This window comes from Hirundo rustica, chromosome 26 (assembly GCF_015227805.2).
Source record: "Hirundo rustica isolate bHirRus1 chromosome 26, bHirRus1.pri.v3, whole genome shotgun sequence".
NCBI lineage: Eukaryota > Metazoa > Chordata > Aves > Passeriformes > Hirundinidae > Hirundo > Hirundo rustica.
In genome coordinates, this window is record NC_053475.1 from 5,333,961 (window position 1) to 5,356,086 (window position 22,126).

The window sequence follows — 22,126 nt, forward strand, 5'->3', positions numbered from 1 at the left end:
TCTTGGTAGAATCATCCAGAATATTTCTGAAGATTTTAGAAATAAGTTAATGAGAATATTTGCGTATGCTGTATAAGTTGACATGGGAGGCATTTAGCTGTACCTGGTACTCACAGCAAAGAACTGGCTAGAAATGCAGTGGTTGAGAGTAGCTAATCATTGCAGCATCAATAAGATGGAGTTTGAGATCCTGAGGGAACTAATAAGTAGCAGAATAAAGATCCAGACTTCAGTGGGGAGAAGACTTCAGGCTGTTCATTGAGCTGGTTGATAGGATTCTGAAGGACAGTAGGGCTCATGAGAGCTCATTACCTCCATGGACAACCACCTCAGAGAACGAATAATCTGTCCCAAAGTGCATGAAATTGTGCAAATGTGGCAGGAGGCCAGTGTGTATGGGCTGGGAGCTTAAATCCAGAAAGAGAATGTGCACATAACTTGTGAAAGCAGTCAAGACACCCAAGAAGTATACAGAAGGATTGCCTGGATGTGTGGGAGAACTGGGAAAGCCTAAATTTGGCTGAAGTTGGAAATGAGAGGGAATGAAAAACTGCAGGCAAGGCTTCTGCTGGTATTGGCAGCAAAGGTAAAATGAAGGGAAATTGTAGGCCTTCTGCAAAATGTTGAAGGGAATCTAGTGGTGGAAGAAGTGAGGTACTCAATGCCTTTGTCTTGTTTTTATTTTTGCTGAAGAGGTCTGCTGTCAGGTCTACCAAGTCCCTTTTTTTAGGGGAAGTTTGATGGAGTGAATTATCACAATAAATTTGCCTAAGGACTGTTCTAGACAGTTTGACATACACAAGCTTGTGGGACCAGACAAGATGTATCTATGGGTGTGGAGGGAGAGTCATGGTTTAACCCCAGCTGGCAGCTAAGTACTATGGAGCCACTTGTTCACTCTGTCCACTCAGGTGTGATGGGGAGAAGAATCAGGAAAAAAGTAAAGCTAATGGATTGAGGTAAGGAACAGTTGTTTAAGTGTTGAAACACAGTAAAGTATAATCATAGTAATTTTAATTAAAAGGGCAAGAGAGATAAACATAACAGAAAGAAGTGGTGCCCAGTATAGGTTCTCAGCACCCACTGATCTGTGTTCTATTGTTACCATTCAGGACGGCTCAAATAACGATACATAGAACTCCGGTTTCTTTGGAGGGCATTATAGCAAAGGTTTATTGAAAGACAAGGTCTTTTATGCAGTATTTCAGTACAATGGGTATTATTGGTTGTTTCAGACCAGCACCTCTTAGTACCAGTAAACAACTTGGAAAAACACCAGGTGTCAGAAAGAAGATATCTACAAGGATTGTTTTGGGTTCCTCCTTGTGATTTCGCAGGCCCAAGTGAGAGAGTTACATACTTGGCTTTTCCTACAGGCTTCAAGCTACTGCCTGGAGCCTAAAATCTAATTTCTGACTACTGTCAGTTCCAACAGTGTCCAGTCCTCCCAGCAGCAATCAGCCCCTCACCAACAGTTCCCCCAGTTCACGTACTGGGTGGGGCATTCTGTGGTGTGGAATATCCCTCTGGCCCGTTTGGGTCAGCTGTCCTGTCTGTGCTCCCCACCAGCGTCTTGTGCAGCTCCTTGCTGGCAGAGCATGAGACACTGAAAAGTTCTTGACTTGGGGTGAGCACAACTGAGCCACAACCAAAATATCAGTATGTGATCAAGATTATTCTCATCCTGGATCCAAAATACAGTGTTGTACCAGTGTTGTACTGACAAGAAAATGAACTCAAGGTAGGGAGCTGAGGGCTGCTAGTGTGAGACCACTATCTGTCCTCAGAGAGTTATGGTACTGTGGTGGGTCCCAGTTACTGAGGAAGGAGAAAGCATGACATATGTTTGCACAAATGGTTCCAGGAAAGTATAAATCGCTCAGGTCTTTTCTTTCCCTTTGTGGTGAAGGAATCCTAGGATATGAAGCAAATTAAAGGGATTGAGAACAGCCAGCATAGATAAAACAGAGACCAACCTGATGTGTTTTTTATCCTCTGAGATGATTTGCTTTGCAGAGAGCCCTACTTGTTGATTGGGACTTCAGGCAAGATCTTTGTATGGTCTGAAGTATCATCATAACCAAAATGGAGAGGGGTGTACTGGTGGGGTGGAATTTAGAGTGGGCAAAAAATTGGCTGAAGCAGTGAGCTTTGAGGGTAGCAGCCAGTGGTTGGAAGTCTGACAAGTGTCAATCATTAGAGGCATTCCTTAGGACTGTTCAACATGTAGACAAACAGCCTAGCAAGGTGGAATAAATCTTGTTAAGTTTGCGGATACTACTCTGGGAAGGGGAAATGGTGAATATGGTGGAAGGTAGGGGCTGTTCAGGTTGGAAAAACAATCTGAGAAAAACTAGTTGATGGTCAGTAGATGCAAAATTCTGTACCTTGGGTTAGAGAACGCATGTGTCACAAGGACTGTCTAGAGAGCAGCTGTGCAGACAAGTCTTGGAGATTCTGATACTGCTTGAAAAGTGTTGAGACAAGTTCTCACATACAGAATTTATTAGCAGATCTATAGCTGATACTATTGCTTCTAAAAGTGACTGTTATTTTGAAGGAAGGGAGATCAAAAAGGGAACACTTCACATTTGCCAGTCATAAAGACTTGTAATAAGTTCCCTAGACAGGCATCTTCCCCCTGAGTGTCCTCTCCAGTGGAGCAGGTGGTACCCCCTAATACTCTTCCCATAGTAACTATATAGTTTTCTTCATAATATGCTCAGACTTCCTGTGGTTAGGGTTTTTTTTTCTGCTTATGGTGCTGTTGATGCTGATGGGAGTGTCCTTGCTGAGGGGCAACTGCAGTATGTGGGTCACTTCTGAGTGCTGGGCCTTCCCATCAGTGTCAAAAGCTATAAATTAGGAAGTCAGGATAGAAGCAGGAGGGAGTGATTCCCGTGTAGGTCGCAATTGCTTTCCAACACTACTTTAGAGGTTTGTAAGTGCAAGGCTCTGAATATAGTGGAATAAGGACTATAATATGGGAATAATGAGGAAAAGTGCCACCACAGCATGTGCACGGAGAAGTCAGTAAGCCACTTGTGGAAAGCAGGTGGCAGAGGTGCAGAATAGAAAGCCCTTAGGAGAACAAAAAGTTTAGGAACCTTCAGGTGCTGTGCAGCAGTGGTGAACGATTGATTGGACATGAATAACTATCCTTTTGTTGATTAATAACTTATGGGCTGCTTTAGGAAAACTGCAGGCATTAAGTTCAGGAAAGTGATCTTTTTTTGTGCCATTGGTGGATGTTACCAGGAATACTATATAGTTTGGGGCTTGACAGTACATGAAAGACACTTAAAAATCACCACGGGGACTAGTGGCTGGAGCACAAGATGTGATGAGAGAATGAAAAACCTGAGTATGTTTTGCTTGGACTAGGGCAGGGGAATTGGGTTGTTCCCCTCAGCTCTCAAGTAGTAGGCAGTGACAAGATTAGAATGAAATTAGAGAGTGTCTGTCAAACAGATGGGAAGCTGCAGGTCTGGTGTGAAGGGGATTCCAGATGGGTTTTAGGACATAACTCTCATACTTAGTGTAGTTGAACATCGAACCAGACTACCAAAATGTAAAACTGTAATGTAGAGTTTTTTGAAACTTGGTGTGAGATCTTGGGCGGCCTAATATGTTTGAAGTTGATGCTGCTTTGAACACAGTTTGGACCTAGTGATTGTTAAGAAATTCCTTTGAACCTTAACTATTCTGTGATTTGATAAGAAAAACACTTAACGACAGAGACATTATTTAAATGCAAAACATGCCTTGTTGATCTTGAAGTGTTATTGGCTTGTCATTGTAAATGTGTGTGAGTCACCTGGTCCTAAGGTATTTTTATTTGAAAAAATTGAACTTCTTAGGCTACATTTTTCTATTTCTTTAGGCAGAAGAATGTCAGAAAAAAGAGTCAAACAGTACTTCAGATGATGACAGCTGTGAGAAGGCTGAACTAAACGCACAGCAAGCATTTGTTTTTGGGCAAAATTTAAGAGATAGAGTTAAGGTAAACATGCGTTCTCTTATCTAAGAGTTGATGAAGTACTATGAAGCTGATGTATGAAAAGGTTAAAACCTCCATGTATATATGTAAAATTAAAAGCCATGAACACAGTAGACTGTTTAATAAAACTAGTATTCTGGACATTTAATAAATTAATTCTGTTAAGTAGCATAAGAAGCTTTTTCAAAAATTAATGTATCTACTGCAATCCTGAGTACGGGCTAAAGCTCAGTAGAATGTAGTGTTCTCTTAACTTTTGGGTTAGATTGAAGTTGAAATGTGGTCCTCAGATGCTCCCATGCAACTGTGACTTCACAGAAAAGACGGAAAAATCGTCAGAACCTGCGCTCAAACTTGTGCATAGAATAACTGAGTTGGATTGTTAGTATGTCCTGTTGAAGACAGGTTTGTTCAGGTTTCCTAGCATAATAAAAGAAAGTGTAATATTGGGACATAGACTTAACTTGTTTTATGGTAGAAATCATTTGTAGATGAAACTTTGTCTTTAGGAAGAATGAGTTGAAAAAATTGTGGTCAGTAATTAAAAGTATTGATATATACTTGTTCCTTTTCTAGCTAGGAGATGAAAGTGATGAAACTGCTGATGTGCCAAATGCCGGCCTTCTGACATCAGATATACCTTCTGCAACAAACTATTTTCTACAGTACATCAGTTCCAGGTGAGACTACAGGGAAACCAATGGAATAGTTCTCTGTACTCCATTGAAAATTTTTTATGATTCTGCTCTTTATTGGGTTCAGGGCTTAGACTGTGGGGACGTCAGTGGGGACCCAGACTTCTGAAGAATGAGATGGCAATCTTCAGATCTGTGGGAATCCTCAATCATCTCATCAAGGGAGATGCATTTGATACTATTTATTTGACCACATCCTCACCAAAAGAAAGAAAACCAACAAGCTTGATGGCTTGAGAAGGCTTCTCATGAATGATTAGAAACAGTGATGGACTAAATTTGAGCTACCAGTGGAATCTTGTGGAGATCTGCACTGTATTTGTGTTGTTCAGTAGGTTTCATATATAATAAAAGGAAGAAATAGTTGAAAATTTTTCATGATAATAAGCTTTTCAGAGTGGCCTGTATGAATAAGTAGGACCCTAACTGTGGGAGGTTTTTGAGAGAACTTCTGATGAGGCAGTAACATCAGAAGAAATGTGATGTATTGGTAAAGTAAAGCAGCCTGGAGAAAACTGCTAATCCCGTTTTAGGCAGTGATGAGCTCTGAGCTGACAGCCTTCACTTGAGGCTACAGTGGAGTGATACAGCTGTGTGAAAATGCTAGCTTAGTAGTGGTCAAAAAAAATGAAGTAGTGTACAGAATGAGAAAACAGAATATAGAGCTGTGAATTCAGGTAGTAACTGGAAAAGTGTGAGGGGAAATCCCACCAAGAGGGGTGAAGCAGAACAACATCTCCGCTCTTGGAGTAAGCTGAAATTCAGATTGAAGCAATGAAATAATTACGGGAAAAGCACTAATACATAATTTCTTTGTCCTTATATTTGGCATTTTTAAGATCCTGTTGTTGACCCTGAAGGAGGCAGTAGGCAGTTTTGCAGTCAATGAACTTTTGATGCTGACCTTTTCAGATGTTGCACTTGAGAGGCAGAGAACACCTTTGCCCTTTTGATGCCACATCAGTGACTTTCCAGTAGACACAGTTAGACTTGTTCAGTCAGATTTGGCAGACAACAACTAATATGTGGCCTTCAAATACTGGATTTTTTTTTCCTATTTTTCAACTCATATGACATCTACTGTCATTTCATTTGAGTCTTTACTTTGGGAGGATTTATTCGTGGTGAGTCAATTGCCAGAAACCTAGTTTTGCACTTGTCTTAAAAAAAATAATGTCTCTAAGGGGAGTCGGCTCTGGTTTTCAGCTGAAATGGCAAAACATTATGGTAATCAACTTAAAAGGAAACTCCTCACTTTGTGAACACTGTCAATTCTTTAAAAACTCTAAATGTGCTAGATGGCATGGCAGATAATGGTAGGCCACTCTGAGTTCCCTGTCAACATTTGGACGGAACTGTGGTATTTAATTTCTTTAGTAGGTAAAGCTGTCTTCCACTGAGGATCTCCATTGTTCTAGCAATCTCCTTAATCAGAAATAGCATCTCTACATGTACAGTTTAAAAGTTTGTTTGGTTTCACTTGAATCAAGTAGATGTCAGTCCCTGTTTTCCAAACTTGGTGAAATGCATGTAGACTTGATTCTGAATGGTCTGCTTTTTGTGTGTTCACTTTGTGAGCAAGCTGGTGTCTTAGAAAGGTGTGCCTGATGGGAAGGGACAGGAACAATGACTTATTAAGTCTTTTGAGTCTGTAAAAGAATAAAACTCCTGTCCTTCCTAAATAGGATTTAAAATCTGTTAATAAAAATACTAATGGAAGGAGGATGCATAGTCTACAGCAAAGAAGTAGAGGCTGAGATTTGTTTGTGAATCTTCTTAGAGAGGCTGTGGTATTGCAGCTAATCTGATTAAAGGCATTACTTATCCTTGCTACCCTTGCTTCCTGTATGATATTGGAAGTGCTTTTGTTTCCATTCTTTCCATTTCTGAGAGAATTGAAATAAAAATGTGTAGTAGTTCAAACCTGTGCATATAGAATAGTGTTTTTTAAAAGTATGCTATATGATTAGACAGTGAGCCCTTACTTAGTATTCAGCATTGCTTTGTATGTTATTAGTTATCTGAAGGTGAAGATTTTTACAAAGACAAAATAATTTGTTGTCATTCTGAGAGAATTCTCATTCTGTAAAATGAATGCGTTTTCGTGTTAAGTTGAATTAGTTTTTACCTATGTTTGTGTCAGCCAGTGCTTACTTTTTTAAAGCCAGTGACAACTACTCACCTTCTGAAGAATTTTATTGGTAGAAAATAAAAGAGGTATTATTTTCTGTCTTATAAGACCTGGCTTATTTCTTGGGTTTTTTTTCAGTGTAGAGAATTCTACGAACAGTGCAGATGCATCTAGCAACAAGTTTGTTTTTGGACAGAACATGAGTGAGCGAGTCCTAGTGAGTATCCACTATGTATATGTTGTAATTTTGCCAGCAGTTTGTTATGGATTCTCGCTCAGGAATTTTGAGAGCCTTTAATTATACTTGTCACTTGAGTATGGCATTTTTTTCAGTGGTTTCCCTTGAAGGTAACTTTGAGTGCAACGCAGGAAGTTCATTGTGAGCTATTGTCTGCCCAGCAATACTCTTCAGGATTTCCCTGCCAAACTCTCTCAATGTAAGGGGATTCGGTGCTGTCTCTGTAATGTATGTACTTCTTCTGCCCAAGCATTTTATTGCACAGCTTGTTGCTTTAAATGACTATTGGAGTATAAGTATTAGAGGGTATTTTATGTCCTCAAAATTGAGAGCAGTTCAGTCATGTGACTCCCCCAAGGATGAGATTTCAAGCCCAGCAGTAAAGCAACTGCCTCTGCTGAGGACTGAGGTATGATTCTGGAAATGCTGTTTATGATATACCAGCCTAAGGAATAACTTCTAGTACCTGTTTCCTGCTGTTGTTTTTATTCCTCTGCTGGAACAAAATGGAAACATTTAATGCTGAGTATTCAGACCCAACTACTAAGCAGGAATTCAGTCAATTATGCTATGAGTAGCTGTTGCTGAAGTTGACTTGTGTTGAACAAAGCAAGTCAAAAAGCCTCAAAATAAGGATTGAAATTTGCTGTCAGTTCAAGGGAGAATAATTTGAACTGGTTTTTAGGTCATACTCCATTCAGTTCCTTGACTGAAGTAGTAGGATAGCTTTAACTGTGAAAGCATGTTGTCCATGAGATTTTATTTTACCGTATGGTTTACAAACACTGGAACTACCCTTAGTACTTGGTCACTAGTCCTGTTCTGCAGAATTAGTATATGTCTTCCCTTTTCTGTTTATCTCCTCTTATTTCTGTAATAGAGTCCACCAAAATCAAATGAAGGTAGTACAGAGAGTAATAAGGAGAATGCTGCTACGGAATCTGGATCTGAATCATCTTCTCAGGAGGCCACACCAGAAAAAGGTGAAAAAAAAATTATATTAGGAATGGTACTTAATCCTTTTTTAAATTACTGTGTTTTTCAATATCCTGTTATTTTTCAAAAACATAAGATTTTTATGTTGCCTTTACTGTCTCCTGTAACCAAAGATACAGGCTGGGTGTGGAAATTGCTGGATGCTGTAGATCCTCTAATATTAAACATGTACAGGCTGCACTGTCTTTTTCATTGTCATTTTGTGGTTGTGGGAGTATCTTCAACAGAATAAAATTAGAGGGAGTTAAGAGAACTGGTAGTAGGACTTGGTACAGAATGTAGGACAAGCGTGGCAGACTTCTTTTTCTACCAATTCTGTTTCATTTCAAGTGACTGAATTTCTGAGTCAAATGTGTATTGCATTGAGTGGGTGCCCCACATGTTGCTTGAACTCAGAACTGTTTGCTGGATTCTGGGACTTCAAATTGTCAAGATATTATGGAAATTCTGGGAACTATGGGTTTTCTTCATTTTCTTCATTATGGAAATTCTGGGAACTATGGGTTTTCTTTCCACTTTCATTTGCAAGCCCAAATGAAAGTGGAAAGTTAATTGCGCCATCCATGTGTAGGCACAGCTGTATGACTGGCAAGTACTGCTGGAGCATCTACAGATAAGCAGGTGTCTGTGCAAAGGTTTTGATCTATTGTGTGTAGGGACAAAAATTCTTGAGAACTTACCCCTTTTGTCCCTTATGCTTATAAAACAAGTATTAAAAGACAAGCTTTAACTTCTGCTTAATTTCTTTTTTTACGTGTTCTACTAAGGTCTGTCTTCTATACTTTTCAAAAGGTCTCAAAACTCTGGTGTACTTGTGTGAGACCTTTGTACATCTTATAATATTTTATGCTAATTATTCTCAGACTCTCAAAATGTTGTTCAGCTAATAATATTTCAGAATCGCTGGCAGAGTCTGCAGCAGCTTATACTAAAGCAACAGCAAGGAAGTGTTTATTAGCGAAGGTAGAAGTGATTACTGGGGAAGAAGCTGAAAGTAACGTATTACAGGTAAGAAACAGATGAGAGTAGAGGAGATTTTAGTTTGTGGGGATTCATATGGATGTCCAGTGAATGCACACCATCTGATACCCTACAACTCAGCCTTCCTCTATATCTCTAATGTATTTTCTTGTATTAAAATGTAAACTTTAGATATTTATATTGGATCCTTATTTATCAATTTGTTATCCATTGTTTTTTTATTTCTTCTTTCTGAATAAATTTTTATGTATAAGCCACCCAGGTGTATCTTAAGCATACTTTCCTGAATCCATCACATAGAAGCTTTTCTTTTCTATGAGGCAATTATTTGAAGAAAATTTAAATAAACTAAATATTTTTAAGTTCTTTAATTGTTGTCCTGCTGAAGATTTTCTAAAACTTGGAATGCGCTATTTATGCCAGCAGTCTAGTTTCTTGCAAAACAGAAACTATATCACAAAACACTCTGGAATTTGGCTTGAAGTACTTAATTGAATTAGTGATGTTGTAGAAGGATATTTAGTTATGACTTAAAATCTTGATTTTAATCATGATATATTTAACATTGCAGTTATTCATTAACTTAAATATACTTAAGAACTCAAGTATATCCTTAAGAAAAACATGCAGAGTTTTCATATAAAATGAAGTGGTATATGTATTTTTTTCCCCATCTCTCTTTATCCTCCAATTATACTTTCATTTTTTGCTTGAGATATATTCTTTCTCACAGCATTTGAACTGTGTTATTTTCAAGGATAGTTTTTTTTATTCTTACGCACAGAATGCTCTATTTTGACACCAAACAGTTGCACTGTCAGTATCTAATGCCTATCAGTTACACTTGTATTACCTTACAAAAAGATATTTTCTAATGTTTATCTTCTTGGGCTTCTTTTTACCAGACATAAATGGTCTTTAAATAGTTCTTCAGATATGTCTCTGTTTCTATGTAATTCAGAAGTGTCTGGATGCTTTACATAATTGAACAAGGCATTGAAGAGATAAGAATCCCATTTCACGTAGGAAAACCACAACTCTTAATAGGTTATATGAATATGTTGTATTTTAACAGACTTTTATTGCCTTTAATTTTTTTTCTTGTGAAATGTAATGCATTAAAATTCCATAGGGGACTTGTACAGACAGAACTATGTTAATGTTACAGAAACATACTGAACTAGATATTTTGGGGTGAAGAAGATGAGAAATGGAGGGAATGAAAATGGAAGTATCTTTTCCCCTTAGTGCATGCTCATCTGTGGGGAGCTTGAGGGGGTGATGGTTTGAGGTATAAAACCTCAGCATTAGCAGTGAAATTGGATTAGAGAGGGCGGTATAGAGTAGAGATGTTTGGCATGGAAGAAAAAGGGAGCTTGCAGGTCAAGAAGGAGTATTCCTTCTGTTGGAAAAAATACATACACCTTTAGAATTTTATAACCTATGAATCCTGCAGGGAGGCAGTACAAATACCTCACTTATTAATGACTTTGTGTGGTTCAGGCTTTGATAATGAATTGATAATGAGCTAGCATGTTTATTTATCCTTTGCTTCCATTATGTTTGCTGGGTCTTCCCAGCAGTAAGTACTATTTTCAATCGTCCAGTGTGTACCTAAGGCTTTTAAAAGAATTGACTGATCTAAGGTGGTCTCTTATAACATTGTTTCCGTTGTGAAAGTTTATATTTTACCTGAAAATTACTTGTTGCTTTGATCTTGAACCATTTTATTCTTTAAGAAAATATAGCTTCTTTTAATATAACCTGATGAAAACAGACAGCATATTTTGAGACATTTATTGCAAAAGAGAGGATGACTGTTTTGCTTTCCACAGCTATAAACAACAACAACAAAAAATTCCAGTGTGAAATCTGAATATTTTTTTAACTAACTGTAGGTGACTAAGAAAAATATGATTACTTCAATCGACCACTATGCCATAGAGATATTTTCTGTTACAGATTCAGTGCAAGCTGTTTGTATTTGATAAAATCTCTCAGTCTTGGGTGGAAAGAGGTCGAGGGCTTCTGAGACTCAATGATATGGCATCAACAGATGATGGAACATTACAGTCTCGACTGGGTAAGGGGAACCAGGGGAAATGAGATACTGGATGGCAGTCATGCTATTTTCATAAGGCTCTTCTTTGACACACAGCAGCATTCACTTTAGTTTGTCTTAGATCCAGCAACTCAGAAGCAGATTGGACCTTTTCTTTTGCTTTAGGTAGTGAATACGGCCTCCAAAGAGAGTATCTTCATACTCTTCTATTGCAGCAGATGTTCCAATTACTTTTTCCCCCCCATAAAAGCAAGTCATCTTTAGTAACTAGAATATTTGCCTAGAAATTTATGGTAACACATTATTCAGATCTGGCTGTTCTGGATGGGTTGATTGTGATGAGGGAAGTCTGTCTGAATAGTGCACAGTTGTTCAGGTTAGTAGGAATGTGCATTAGTCTGAGATTATCTGCTCAGATACAACTGCTGAATTTTAACATATTGACACATAAGGCTTCAGACTAAATAGCTTTAGATATGACTCATTATCTTTATTAGCCTTGTTGCAGTTTAAGCCCATCCAGCAGCCAAGCCCCTTGCAGCCATTTGCTCACTCCCCCTCCAGCAGGATTAGGGAGAGAATTGGAAGTGTATAAAAGTTAGAAAACTCATGGGTTAAGATAAAAACAGTTCAATAAGGAAAGTGAAAGTGTTGCATGCAAACAAAGCAAAACAAGAAATTAATTCACTGCTTCCCATGGGCAAGCATCCATCTCCACGACACCAGGACCCCATCAAACGTATTGGTGACTTGAGGAGACAAACATCATCACTGCAAACATCTTCCCTTCCTCTTCTTCCCTCTGTTTTATATCTTGAGCATGGTATTATTTGGTCAGTTTGGGTCACCTGTCCCAGCTCTGTCTCCTCCCAAACTCCCACATAACTCCAATCTTCCTCATCAGTGTAGTAGTATGAAAAGTAGAAAAGGCCTTGGCTCTGTGCAAGCAGTGCTCAGCAATAACAAAGACGTCTCTATATTATCAACTGTATGTTCAGCGCAAACCCAAGACACAGCTCCATACCAGTGACTGCAAAGAAAGTTAACTCTACCCCAGCCAAAACCAGCAAAAGCCTACATTCTTCTCATTTACAGTTGTGACAAAAGCCCAGGATGGCTTATTTGTAGAAAGACTGAAACCTTTATACAATGAAAAGTGTCTTGACTGTTTTTAGCTTCCTGATGTCTTTTTCCACCTAACTGATCTTGTAACTTGGCTTTAGTGATGAGGACTCAGGGGAGTCTCAGGCTAATCTTAAATACCAAGCTGTGGGCTCAGATGCAGATCGATAAAGCCAGTGAGAAGAGTATTCGGATCACCGCCATGGATACAGAGGACCAAGGAGTTAAAGTTTTTCTTATATCAGTGAGTACAGTTTTTTGTTTGTGACTTAACCATCCTACTAAAGTTGATGCTTACTTAAACTGTAGTTGATGTAGCATTCCTGTTTTACTTTGCACCTTACACTAGCTTAACATCACCCCTGCCCCAAAGATAAGGCACTTGGCAGATTTGGTTGTCTAAAAAGTCTTGCTAGTACTGAACAAATGCCACATCAAAGGCTGCCCTAGGAAGCCAGAGCATTCCCCGTGGAGTCATGGGATCTGTTCCACACATACTGAGACTCAAACTATAGTGTTTAATACAGATTGTTTTCTGATTTAAGAAAAATGCACATTGTGTCATAGATTTTATGCAGTGGTTTTACCAAAATTATATCTACTGGAACTTTCAGCACAGGAAACCTGTCATTGTCTGCAGTGTGGGCGGGTGGATGATAGGTTCCCACTGAAAAGGAAACCCTAAAATGGTCAAGAACATCTTAATAGTATTAAGGGTTACACATTTTAACATCAGTTTTCTTTTGATGCAGAGTATTAAAGCAGTAACAGGATAATGAAAGTGATTTCTGTGTTTGCTAAATGGGGAATCCGAATCAGAATTACTAAAACACTCAGGATCTGATCATATAGTCAGCAAGGAAGAAAAGTCATTCCCTAATGCCTGCTAAAGTGCCTGTAGATATGGAGAGATCTGAAAACATTCTTTTGATTTACAGTGACTCTACACAAGGTGTTGCAAAAGGATTAGTGTTCCTAGGGATCGGAAATTGAGAGCATTAATAAATGGTCAGCTTTCCCTGTGACATTAGGTTTGTAGGGCTGGGATCTGGAGTCCCAGAATGGAACTTAGTGATACCAGATATGCCTTGATGAAGAAAAATAAGTGAAATTATTGGATTAGGTTTTTTCTCCATATTTTCCTAGATTTGAAAGTTCTGAATTAATATGTGATCTGGTTATTCACTCTTGATTTTAGTACTGGTAAAAAGTATCTTGTTTGGAATTATTTTTTCATTGCAGCTCATTGCAAGCGAATTTTGCAGATATAGAGGTGACAGATTCATGTGTAAGATGGGGTGGATGGAAACAATGCATATTTTTTATGCAAGAATTTGATAGGTTTCAAAAATGCTTCCCTCTGAAACAGACTGTTCAAAAAATAATTGGAATAACTGCCAGCCTGACTGTCCATTGAGTTTTCTCATTATATCTCATTGAAATTTTATGCCAGTGCCTCATGAAACAATTGGATTGATTATGCTTAACTACTGTGTGAAATTGAATTATTGACAGGCCAGCAAAAATCTGCAAGATTCTAATTGACGGGCTTTTTAATATGAGCTTTTGCAAGGTGTCAAGAAAGCTGTGTGATTCCTGTGTGAAGAAGGCAAATACTGGGTATGTTAGCCAAAGAAAGTTGAAATTAAGCAGAGGAATATATTACTTGTGAGTTATTCAGGAATGAGAGGTGGAGCTTCCTTAGTTGCTGAGTGATTGTTTATAAGAGGCCTCTAGGGAGCGCGGTGAACAGGAGTGGGCAAACAGGGGCGTGGCATGTCTCTGGGGCATGACCACGGTAGTGTGCGTGGCAGTTTGCGCAGACAGGGGCAAGCAGGCAGGGTTGCAAGTTCTCTTGTTAGTGGTGTGCTGTGTGTTCTTTGAGTTGTTTCTGCTGGCTGGTTGGTCTACGGGTGTGTCTTGGTTTGAAAGACAGGTATCAGCTAGGGAGAGGCGGGGCCTCTCTAGGAATGGGGAATTCCAATCCCTTCTCTCCAAGTTATTATAATTTGGAAGATTTAAAAAAAACCTTTTCAGTCAGAGCTATGGGGAAAGGAATAATAACAGTCCTTTACTAGTAAATATAACAGGACAAACAAACAACAACAACTACAGCAATAATAATAATAATAAACAGAACCAAGAACCCCGAGGGGCTTTGTTTCACAAGCCTGGGGCAGTCTGATCTCTTGGGACCAGAGAGCACCAAGCTGAAATGGTGGAAACTCCGGGGCTGATGGCTGGAAACGGTGGGTTGTCCCGGCAGGCAGGGGGAATGTCCCGGCAGGCAAAGTGAGCAGTGCTGAAGAAGCCGCGATGGCTGGACCCGAGCTGAACCAGATCCAGCAGGGCAGGAGAGGAGCTCCAAATTCCTGGGCACTCCAGCAGATGATAGAATTCCCAGGACCGGACCCTCTGTTAACAGTGGACTCCTCACGCAGCTAGCAGTTGCCTGACTGGCCTCTCTGATGCCGAGTACACCATCAGCTCCCAGAGCCCCTGAGCCTTTCCCTCTCCCAAACTTAAGTGATATTTCCCCACCCTCGACACTTCTTTTGTGTGGGTCAAGTACCCTTTAAGCGTCAGTATTTAGTCTCTTAGCAACTTATGGGAGGGGAAAATTCTATAGAGAAAGAAAAAAAAAACAAACCAAAACTAAACCTAACCCCCTACAGGGTGTCTGTTAGTAATGGTTTCAACACGGTCAAAAACTGTGGTTGATACAAGGGTATGTGGCCGGGTGGAGCCCTCCAAAAAGGATGCGTCTGTACAGACCCATTCCTGCCCAGAGTGTTTGAGTTTATTGGTTTTTTCAGGGGGTGTTGTGGAAGAGGCGTGCCTGAGGTGTGAACAGGTGAACGACCTCCTTTCACTTGTGGCTGAACTTCGGGAGGAAGTTGAAAGGTTAAGGAGTGTCAGGGAAAGTGAAAGGGAAATAGACTGGTGGAGTTCAGCCCTTCCATCTTTAAGGGAGGCCCATCAAAATTCAGAGGATTCATATGCCTCTCCCTTCCAGGCAATAGAAGGGCAACTGGTAGATGAAGGGGAGTGGAAATTGGTCCCTGCTCAGGGAGGTAATAATAAAAACTCCTCCCGACCCCCATCCCCTAGCCAGGTGCCACTTCAGAATAGGTATGAGGGCCTGGATCTAGAGAGCCAGCCAGATGATTTAGATGATTTAGAGGGAAATTATTGGCCCACTGAGCCTCCCAGTTATGATCCACCTGTAAGACTGATCTCCACCTCTAACATCAAGAAGAAAAGAAGGGTAATCGTAGTAGGTGACTCCCTTCTGAGGGGAACAGAAGGCCCCGTATGTCGCCCGGACCCATCCTACAGGGAGGTCTGCTGCCTCCCTAGGGTCTGGGTACAAAATATCACTGAGAGACTTCCTGGGCTGATTCAGCCCTCTGATTATTACCCACTGCTGATACTCCAGGCCAGCAGTGATGAGATCGAAAAGAGGAGTGTCCAGGCGATTAAAAGGGACTTTAGGGCACTGGGTCAGGTGGTTGATAAGACAGAGGCCCAGGTAGTGTTCTGCTCAGTCCCTTTGGTAGTGGAGAAAAATGATGAAAGAAATAGGAGAACTCATATCATTAACAAGTGGCTTAAGGGTTGGTGTCATTGACAAAATTTTGGATTCTTTGATCATGGGGCAACTTTTACGGCACCTGCTCTGTTGGAACCAGATGGGATACATTTCTCTGTTAAGGGCAGAAGGTTCTAACTCATGAACTGGCAGACCTCACTGAGAGGGCTTTAAACTAGGTTTCAAGGGGGAAGGGGATGCAGCTGGGCTGCCTGGAAGCAGGCCCAAAGTAAGCCTGAGTTAGGGGTTAAATCAGTAGCCCAGCTGAAGTGCATGTGTACCAATGCACGCAGCATGGGTAACAAACAAGAAGAGCTGGAGGCCATGGTGCAACAGCACATCACAGAAATGTGGTGGGATGACTCACATAGCTGGAGCACTGCACTTGATGGCTACAAGCTCTTCAGAAGAGACAGGAAAGGGAGAAGAGGTCAAAGGGTGGCCCTTTATACTAAGAGGGCTTTTGATGTCGTAAGTATTGAAACAAATGAAGATGGAGTCGAATGCCTATGGGTAAGAATTAAAGGGAGAAAGCCAAAAAGGCTGACATCCTGCTGGGAGTCTGTTATCGTCCACGCAGCCAGGAGGATGAGGTGGACAACTTATTCTATAAGCAGCAGGAGAATGTTTCAGGATCATCAGCTCTTGTTCTTGTAGGTGAATTCAACCTGCCAGACATCTCCTGGGGACTTAATACAGCAGAAAAGAGGCAGTCCAGGAAATTTTTCGAGTGCATGGAGGACAACTTTTTGTTGCAGCTGGTGGGTGAGCCCACCAGGGGAAGGACTATGTTAGACCTGTTGTTTGCAAATAGAGAAGGACTGGTGGGAGATGTGGTTGGAGGCCGAGTGTGGCCGAGTGGGAGATGTGGAGGTTGGGGCAGAGTGATCATGAAGTTATAGAGTTCTTGATATTTGGTGAAATCAGGAGGAACACCGGTAAGACTGATTGGACTTCTGGAGGGCAGACTTTGGCCTGTTTAGGAAGCTTATTCAGAGAGTTCCTTGGAAAGCAGCCCTTAAAAACAAAGGAGTTCGGGAAAGCTGGGCATACTTCAAAACAGAAATTTTGAGGGCACAGCAACAGACTGTCCCTGTATGCCGAAAGATGAGTAGACGAGGTAAGCGTCCAGCCTGGATGGGCAAGGAGGTTTTGGAGGAACTTGGGAATAAAAAGGAAGGAGGGTCAGGTCTCTCAGGAAGTAATTAAAGGGGCTGCTAGAGCATGTAGGAAAAAAATTAGGGAGGCCAAAGTTCAGTTTGAACTTAAAATGGTGACTTCTGTAAAGGATAATAAAAAATGTTTTTACAAATATATTAATGGTAAAAGGAAAGGTAAGGCCAACCTTTGTTCTCTATTGGATCAGGGAGGGAACTTAGTAACTGCAGATGAGGAGAAGGCAGAAGTGCTTAATGCGTTCTTTGCCTCAGTTTTCAGTGGAAAGACAACTTACGTTCAAGACAACTGTCCTCTTGGGTTGGTTGATGGTGTCAGGAAACAGAATGGTCCCCCCATTATCCAAGAGGAGGCAGTCAGAGAACTGCTGAGATGCTTGGATACTCATAAATCTAAGGGCCCAGATAGGATCCATCCCGGGGTGATGAGGGAGCTGGCAGATGAACTTGCAAAACCACTCTCTATCATTTACCATCAGTCTTGACTCACTGGTGAGGTTCCAGATCACTGGAAGCTGGCCAATGTGATGCCCATTCACAAAAAGGGTGGGAGGTAGGATATTAGTAATTATAGACCAGTCAGTCTGACCTCAGTACCTGGCAATATAATGGAACAGTTTATACTGAGTGTCATCACACAGAATTTACAGGATGGCCAGGGTATCAGATCCAGCCAGCACAGGTTTAGGAGAGGTAGGTCATGTTTGACCAACCTGATCTCATTTTATGACCAGGTGACCGCCTGGTGGATGCAGAAAGGGCTGTGGATGTTGTGTATTTGGACTTCAGCAAGGCCTTTGACACTGTCTCCCACAGCACACTCCTAAATAAGCTGGCAGCTCGTGGCTTGGATAAGAGCACTCTTCGCTGGGTTAGGAACTGGCTGGATGGCCAGGCCCAGAGAGTGGTCGTGAACGGTGCTGCATCCAGCTGGCAGCCAGGCACCAGTGGTGTCCCTCAGGGGTCTGTGCTGGGGCCAGTTCTGTTCAGTATTTTTATCGATGACATTAAAGAGGGTATAGAATCTTGCACTAGTAAATTTGCGGATGACACTAAGCTGGGAGTGTGTGTCTATTGGAAGGTAGAAGGGCTCTGCAGAAAGGTCTGGAACAGTTGGATGGATGGGCAGAGTTTAACAAGATGAAGTTTAATAAGTCCAAGTGCTGAGTCCTGCAGTTTGGCCCCAGTACCCCCTGCAGTGTTATAGGCTGGGGATGGAGTGGCTGGACAGTGCCCAAGAGGAAAGGGACTTGGGGGTACTGGTTGACAGCTAAACATGAGCCAGCAGTGTGCCCTGGTGGCCAAGAAGGCCAATGGCATCCTGGCCTGTATCCAGGAATGGTGTGGCCAGCAGGAGCAGGGAGGTCATACTTCCCCTGTACTTGACGCTGGTCAGGCCACACCTTGAGTATTGTGTCCAGTTCTGGACAAGAAGGATGTGGAGATGCTTGAGCATGTCCAGAGGAGGGCAGCAAGGCTGGTGAAGGACTTGGAAAACAAGCCATATGAAGAACGACTGAGGGAGCTGGGGTTGTTTAGCTTGGAGAAAAGGAGACTCAGAGGTGACTTTATCACTCTCTATGACTTCCTGAAGGGTGGTTGTAGATAGCTGGGGGTTGGTCTCTTTTCTCCATGCAGCAACTGACAGAAAGAGAGGACACTGTCTCAGGCTGCATCAAGGGAAATACAGGTTGGATTTTAGGAAAACGTTTTTCACGGAAAGAGTGATAAAGTACTGGAATAGTCTGCCTGCGGAGTTGGTGGAGTCACCATCCCTGGATGTGTTTAAAGAAAGGCTGGATGTGGCACTCAGTGCCATAGTTTAGTTAAGGTATTAGGCCATGGGTTGGACTCGATGATCTTGAAGATCTCTTCCAACCTAGACATTCTGTGTTTCTGTGATTATCACCGCCAGCATTCTGTATATCTAATGTCCTGTATGTGTACCACAAACTATTCTGACTGGTTTGAAAAACACTTTATGAGAAAATTAAAAAGTATATTGTGAAATTTGGCATGACTGGTGTGTACTATGTTAGCTGTGTTTTACTGTGTTATAATTCCATGCACCTTTTTTTTATTTCCAAATATTAAAAAATGCAGGCAAGCTCTAAAGATACAGGGCAGTTGTATGCTGCATTGCACCATCGGATCTTGGCCTTGCGCAGTAGAGTGGAACAAGAGCAAGAAGTCAAGAATGTAGCACCTGAGCCAGAGGTAACGCAGTCAAATGAGGAAGACAGTGATGATGATGTCATTGCACCTTCAGGATCAGTTGGAAGTGGTAAGTAAGAAAGACAATGGTACTTCCTGTTTTCTATGCATTTTCCTGTGTCATTTCTTAAGGCAGACTGTGCTCTTTGTGCATGTCTGTGGAGTAGGACTATTGCATGGATTTCCTTTCTGAATGCAACTATTTCTTACTTCTTCAAAATAGTAAAAGGCCCCTGTGCTGCCTCTGAGTTACATACCACAGTTTAGCAGAGGTTTTCTGTGCTTTTTTACAGAATTTCTAAGGGTGGTTCATCATGGCCAAGCATTGCACATAAAACGTGAGATGACTCAGGATCAATAGACAGCATCTAGACTGACCGTTCAGTAGAGAGCTGTCTGCAAAGCAGGTTTACAAAGGGGCATGGAAGGAGTGTAATATTTTTTATTGTGCATGAGGAGACCACAGTTTAAGAAAAATACTATTCTTCAGTTTGAGGGAGGCTTCCTTTTGTACACTTAACTTGGATGTTATCTCTGCTTTGCTTTCTTGTGGCTGAGAACATCCAGCCTTTGACAGTCCTCCATCCTAATTCACAGAAGGGGGAAAAAAAGAGAAATGAACATGAACAAAAGCAGTGGAAAGATTGAAGAGGTTGGAAACTGAGCTTTTAAGTTTTAAGATGCTGCTGGGATTCCTGAACCAGATTAGTCAAGAACATGAAATTCTACAGTAGAGAGATCTTAGTCTGGAGAAGGCATGTGCAAGGCAGGGGAGGAGGAATTCTGCAGCTGTCGTCGCTCATTGAACACTTGAATCTGAGACTTCTGTTGGCTGCTTGGGATGGCTCTCTTACTGCAAGGCAAGAAACAAAAGATATTTCTTATGACCAAGAACTACTTTTATTGTTTCAGGTCCTAATGGTGAAGGTGAGGGGCAGAACATTGGCAGCACATAGCAGATGTGAGCCGTTCTGCTTGCAAGGCTGCTGTGAACACCGTCTTGCAGGCATCTCTGGATACCCAGGCCAGCGATTATTTCAGGCGGTATTGAAAGCTCCAGGACTTAAGAACTGTGCATCTCTGTTCTGTTTGTTTGGGTTTTTGGTCTGGATCAGTAGATTCTATACAAAAAAAAGCAGACTTGGAAACTACCTGAATGTGGTTTGGGACGTTGAAAGCTCATCATATTGATGAGCAAAAAAAAAAAAAATCCAACCCCAAAACAACAAAACCACAAAATGCAACCATCCCCCCCCAACCATTTCTCCTCTTCCTTGTTATTAAAATGGCACATTACACCTTGTCACAGCTTTTCATTGGGACCTTTTGGCTGTTTCTTCAGTGGTTCATGTCTTGCAGGTCTCCAAGATAGAACTTTTCAACGCGGTTCCAATTTGATTTGAATTCTGCTTTTATAATCCCTCCTTCCCTTTACGCAGGGAAACACAAAACACAGTCTTCACCAGCTCCTATGCTTACTGGCTCCTTTTGGGTTCTTTTTTTTTTTTTTCCTTTTTTTTTTTTGGACTGCAAATGGGGCAGGTTATGTTTTTACCTTCTAATCCCAACATAGTTGTGGATGTGGATGCCATTGTTTGCTGTCTAGTGGGTTTGTAAACAGAAAGAAACAAAACATTGTGGTTCACCAGAAAAGCTTTTTTAATGCAGACTTTAAGGTCTGCAGGATGTTTTGCTAACTCCTTTTTTCTTCCCATTTCATTATTATTTTTTGGGGATTTATATTGTGGTGAGACTTTTTTATTTTAGTTTTTCAGTAAGATGCTCTTGTGTGTTGAAAAAGTGAAACTATTGTTTTGTACTGTTCTTTTCTGTTACTATTTAAGGGAGAGCTAAGCCACTATATATCATAGATGTTGCATACACTTTTTCTTAGAAAATTTTATGTTTCTGTGGCTACAGTAAAGTGCAGGAGGCATCCAGGTTACACCTTCAGAAAAGTTAAAGACAGAACAGCTGTTAGCCCTTGGAATAATAAAATAGGCTCATGTAATGAGCTTTGCCAGCCATTAAACTAAATCTGTATAATAAAGCAGGTCTCATTTAATGGCTTGATTCAACAAGCCATTTAAGCACTTGCCTGACTTTACTGTATATGAATTATCTTACTGAAGTCAATGCAACTCTTCATGCTTAAAGTTGAGGATATTTTAAGAAGCTTGCTGAATTAATGGCCTTAAATACAAAATTTAACTTCTAACCCTTCCTGTCCCCGTTCTGTTTCCTGAAGTCTTGCAGCATGAAGAAAAAGATAATACTGCCAGCCTTGAGTAGTTTGGGCTGAAGGTTATTGTATTCTGTTCCACCACAAATAAAAGCAAGAATGTGGTTTTCTGTGTATAATTCTAAAATACTCTTATTGTGACCATAACTCTTTGGGTGTTTTCTAATAATTTGAGCCTTTTGTGTAAAAATTTAGTTTTATTTTCTTATTGAAACATATGGTATGTTCTTGTCCAGCAAGGCTGGAATTTGGTAGTTACCAGGTCACTTTCACTATAAATTCCCCAAATTGTTCTATTTCCTTTAAAAATAATTTGCTGATAGGTAATTTCTGACTTGCATGTTTGCTCCTTTGTAGGTTAAGGCTCTAAAATGCATCACCTAAAAGAAAATGGAAGGGGAAGAAGCATTTGATATAGCATGAATTGAAAACAGAAACCCAGGTTATAGCACAGAATCAACTTCAAAAATGAGTATTCAAATGGCAAAACAGTCCTTATTGCCTCTATTTTAATGAAACACGCTTTTCACTGGCACTATATAACAAGTCTTCCCCTGTTTTCCATTGTTAACCATCACTGAAGACTAAAGACTGATGCTGTTGGGGCAGAGGGTGCTTTTACTTTTCCTCATAGCCAGTTGAAGGAACGTCTGTGATTACTTTCCTGGCAACTGAAAA

General features: G+C 40.7%; 1 protein-coding gene across 7 annotated transcripts in view; it reads left to right on the forward strand.

Annotated features, from left to right (window-relative positions):
- RANBP3 (RAN binding protein 3) overlaps positions 1–21,567 on the forward strand; it is a 66,709-nt gene extending 45,142 nt beyond the window's left edge. For all 7 annotated transcript variants that reach the window (XM_040086569.1, XM_040086573.1, XM_040086571.2 and 4 more), the window contains 9 exons: positions 3,884–4,003; positions 4,577–4,680; positions 6,965–7,043; positions 7,945–8,047; positions 8,944–9,068; positions 11,004–11,124; positions 12,327–12,469; positions 19,096–19,276; positions 20,119–21,567. In XM_040086569.1, the coding sequence (XP_039942503.1) occupies positions 3,884–4,003; positions 4,577–4,680; positions 6,965–7,043; positions 7,945–8,047; positions 8,944–9,068; positions 11,004–11,124; positions 12,327–12,469; positions 19,096–19,276; positions 20,119–20,162 (1,020 nt within the window). In that variant the 3' untranslated portion in view covers positions 20,163–21,567. The remainder of the gene's footprint in view (positions 1–3,883; positions 4,004–4,576; positions 4,681–6,964; positions 7,044–7,944; positions 8,048–8,943; positions 9,069–11,003; positions 11,125–12,326; positions 12,470–19,095; positions 19,277–20,118) is intronic.
- Positions 21,568–22,126: the final 559 nt, after the last annotated feature.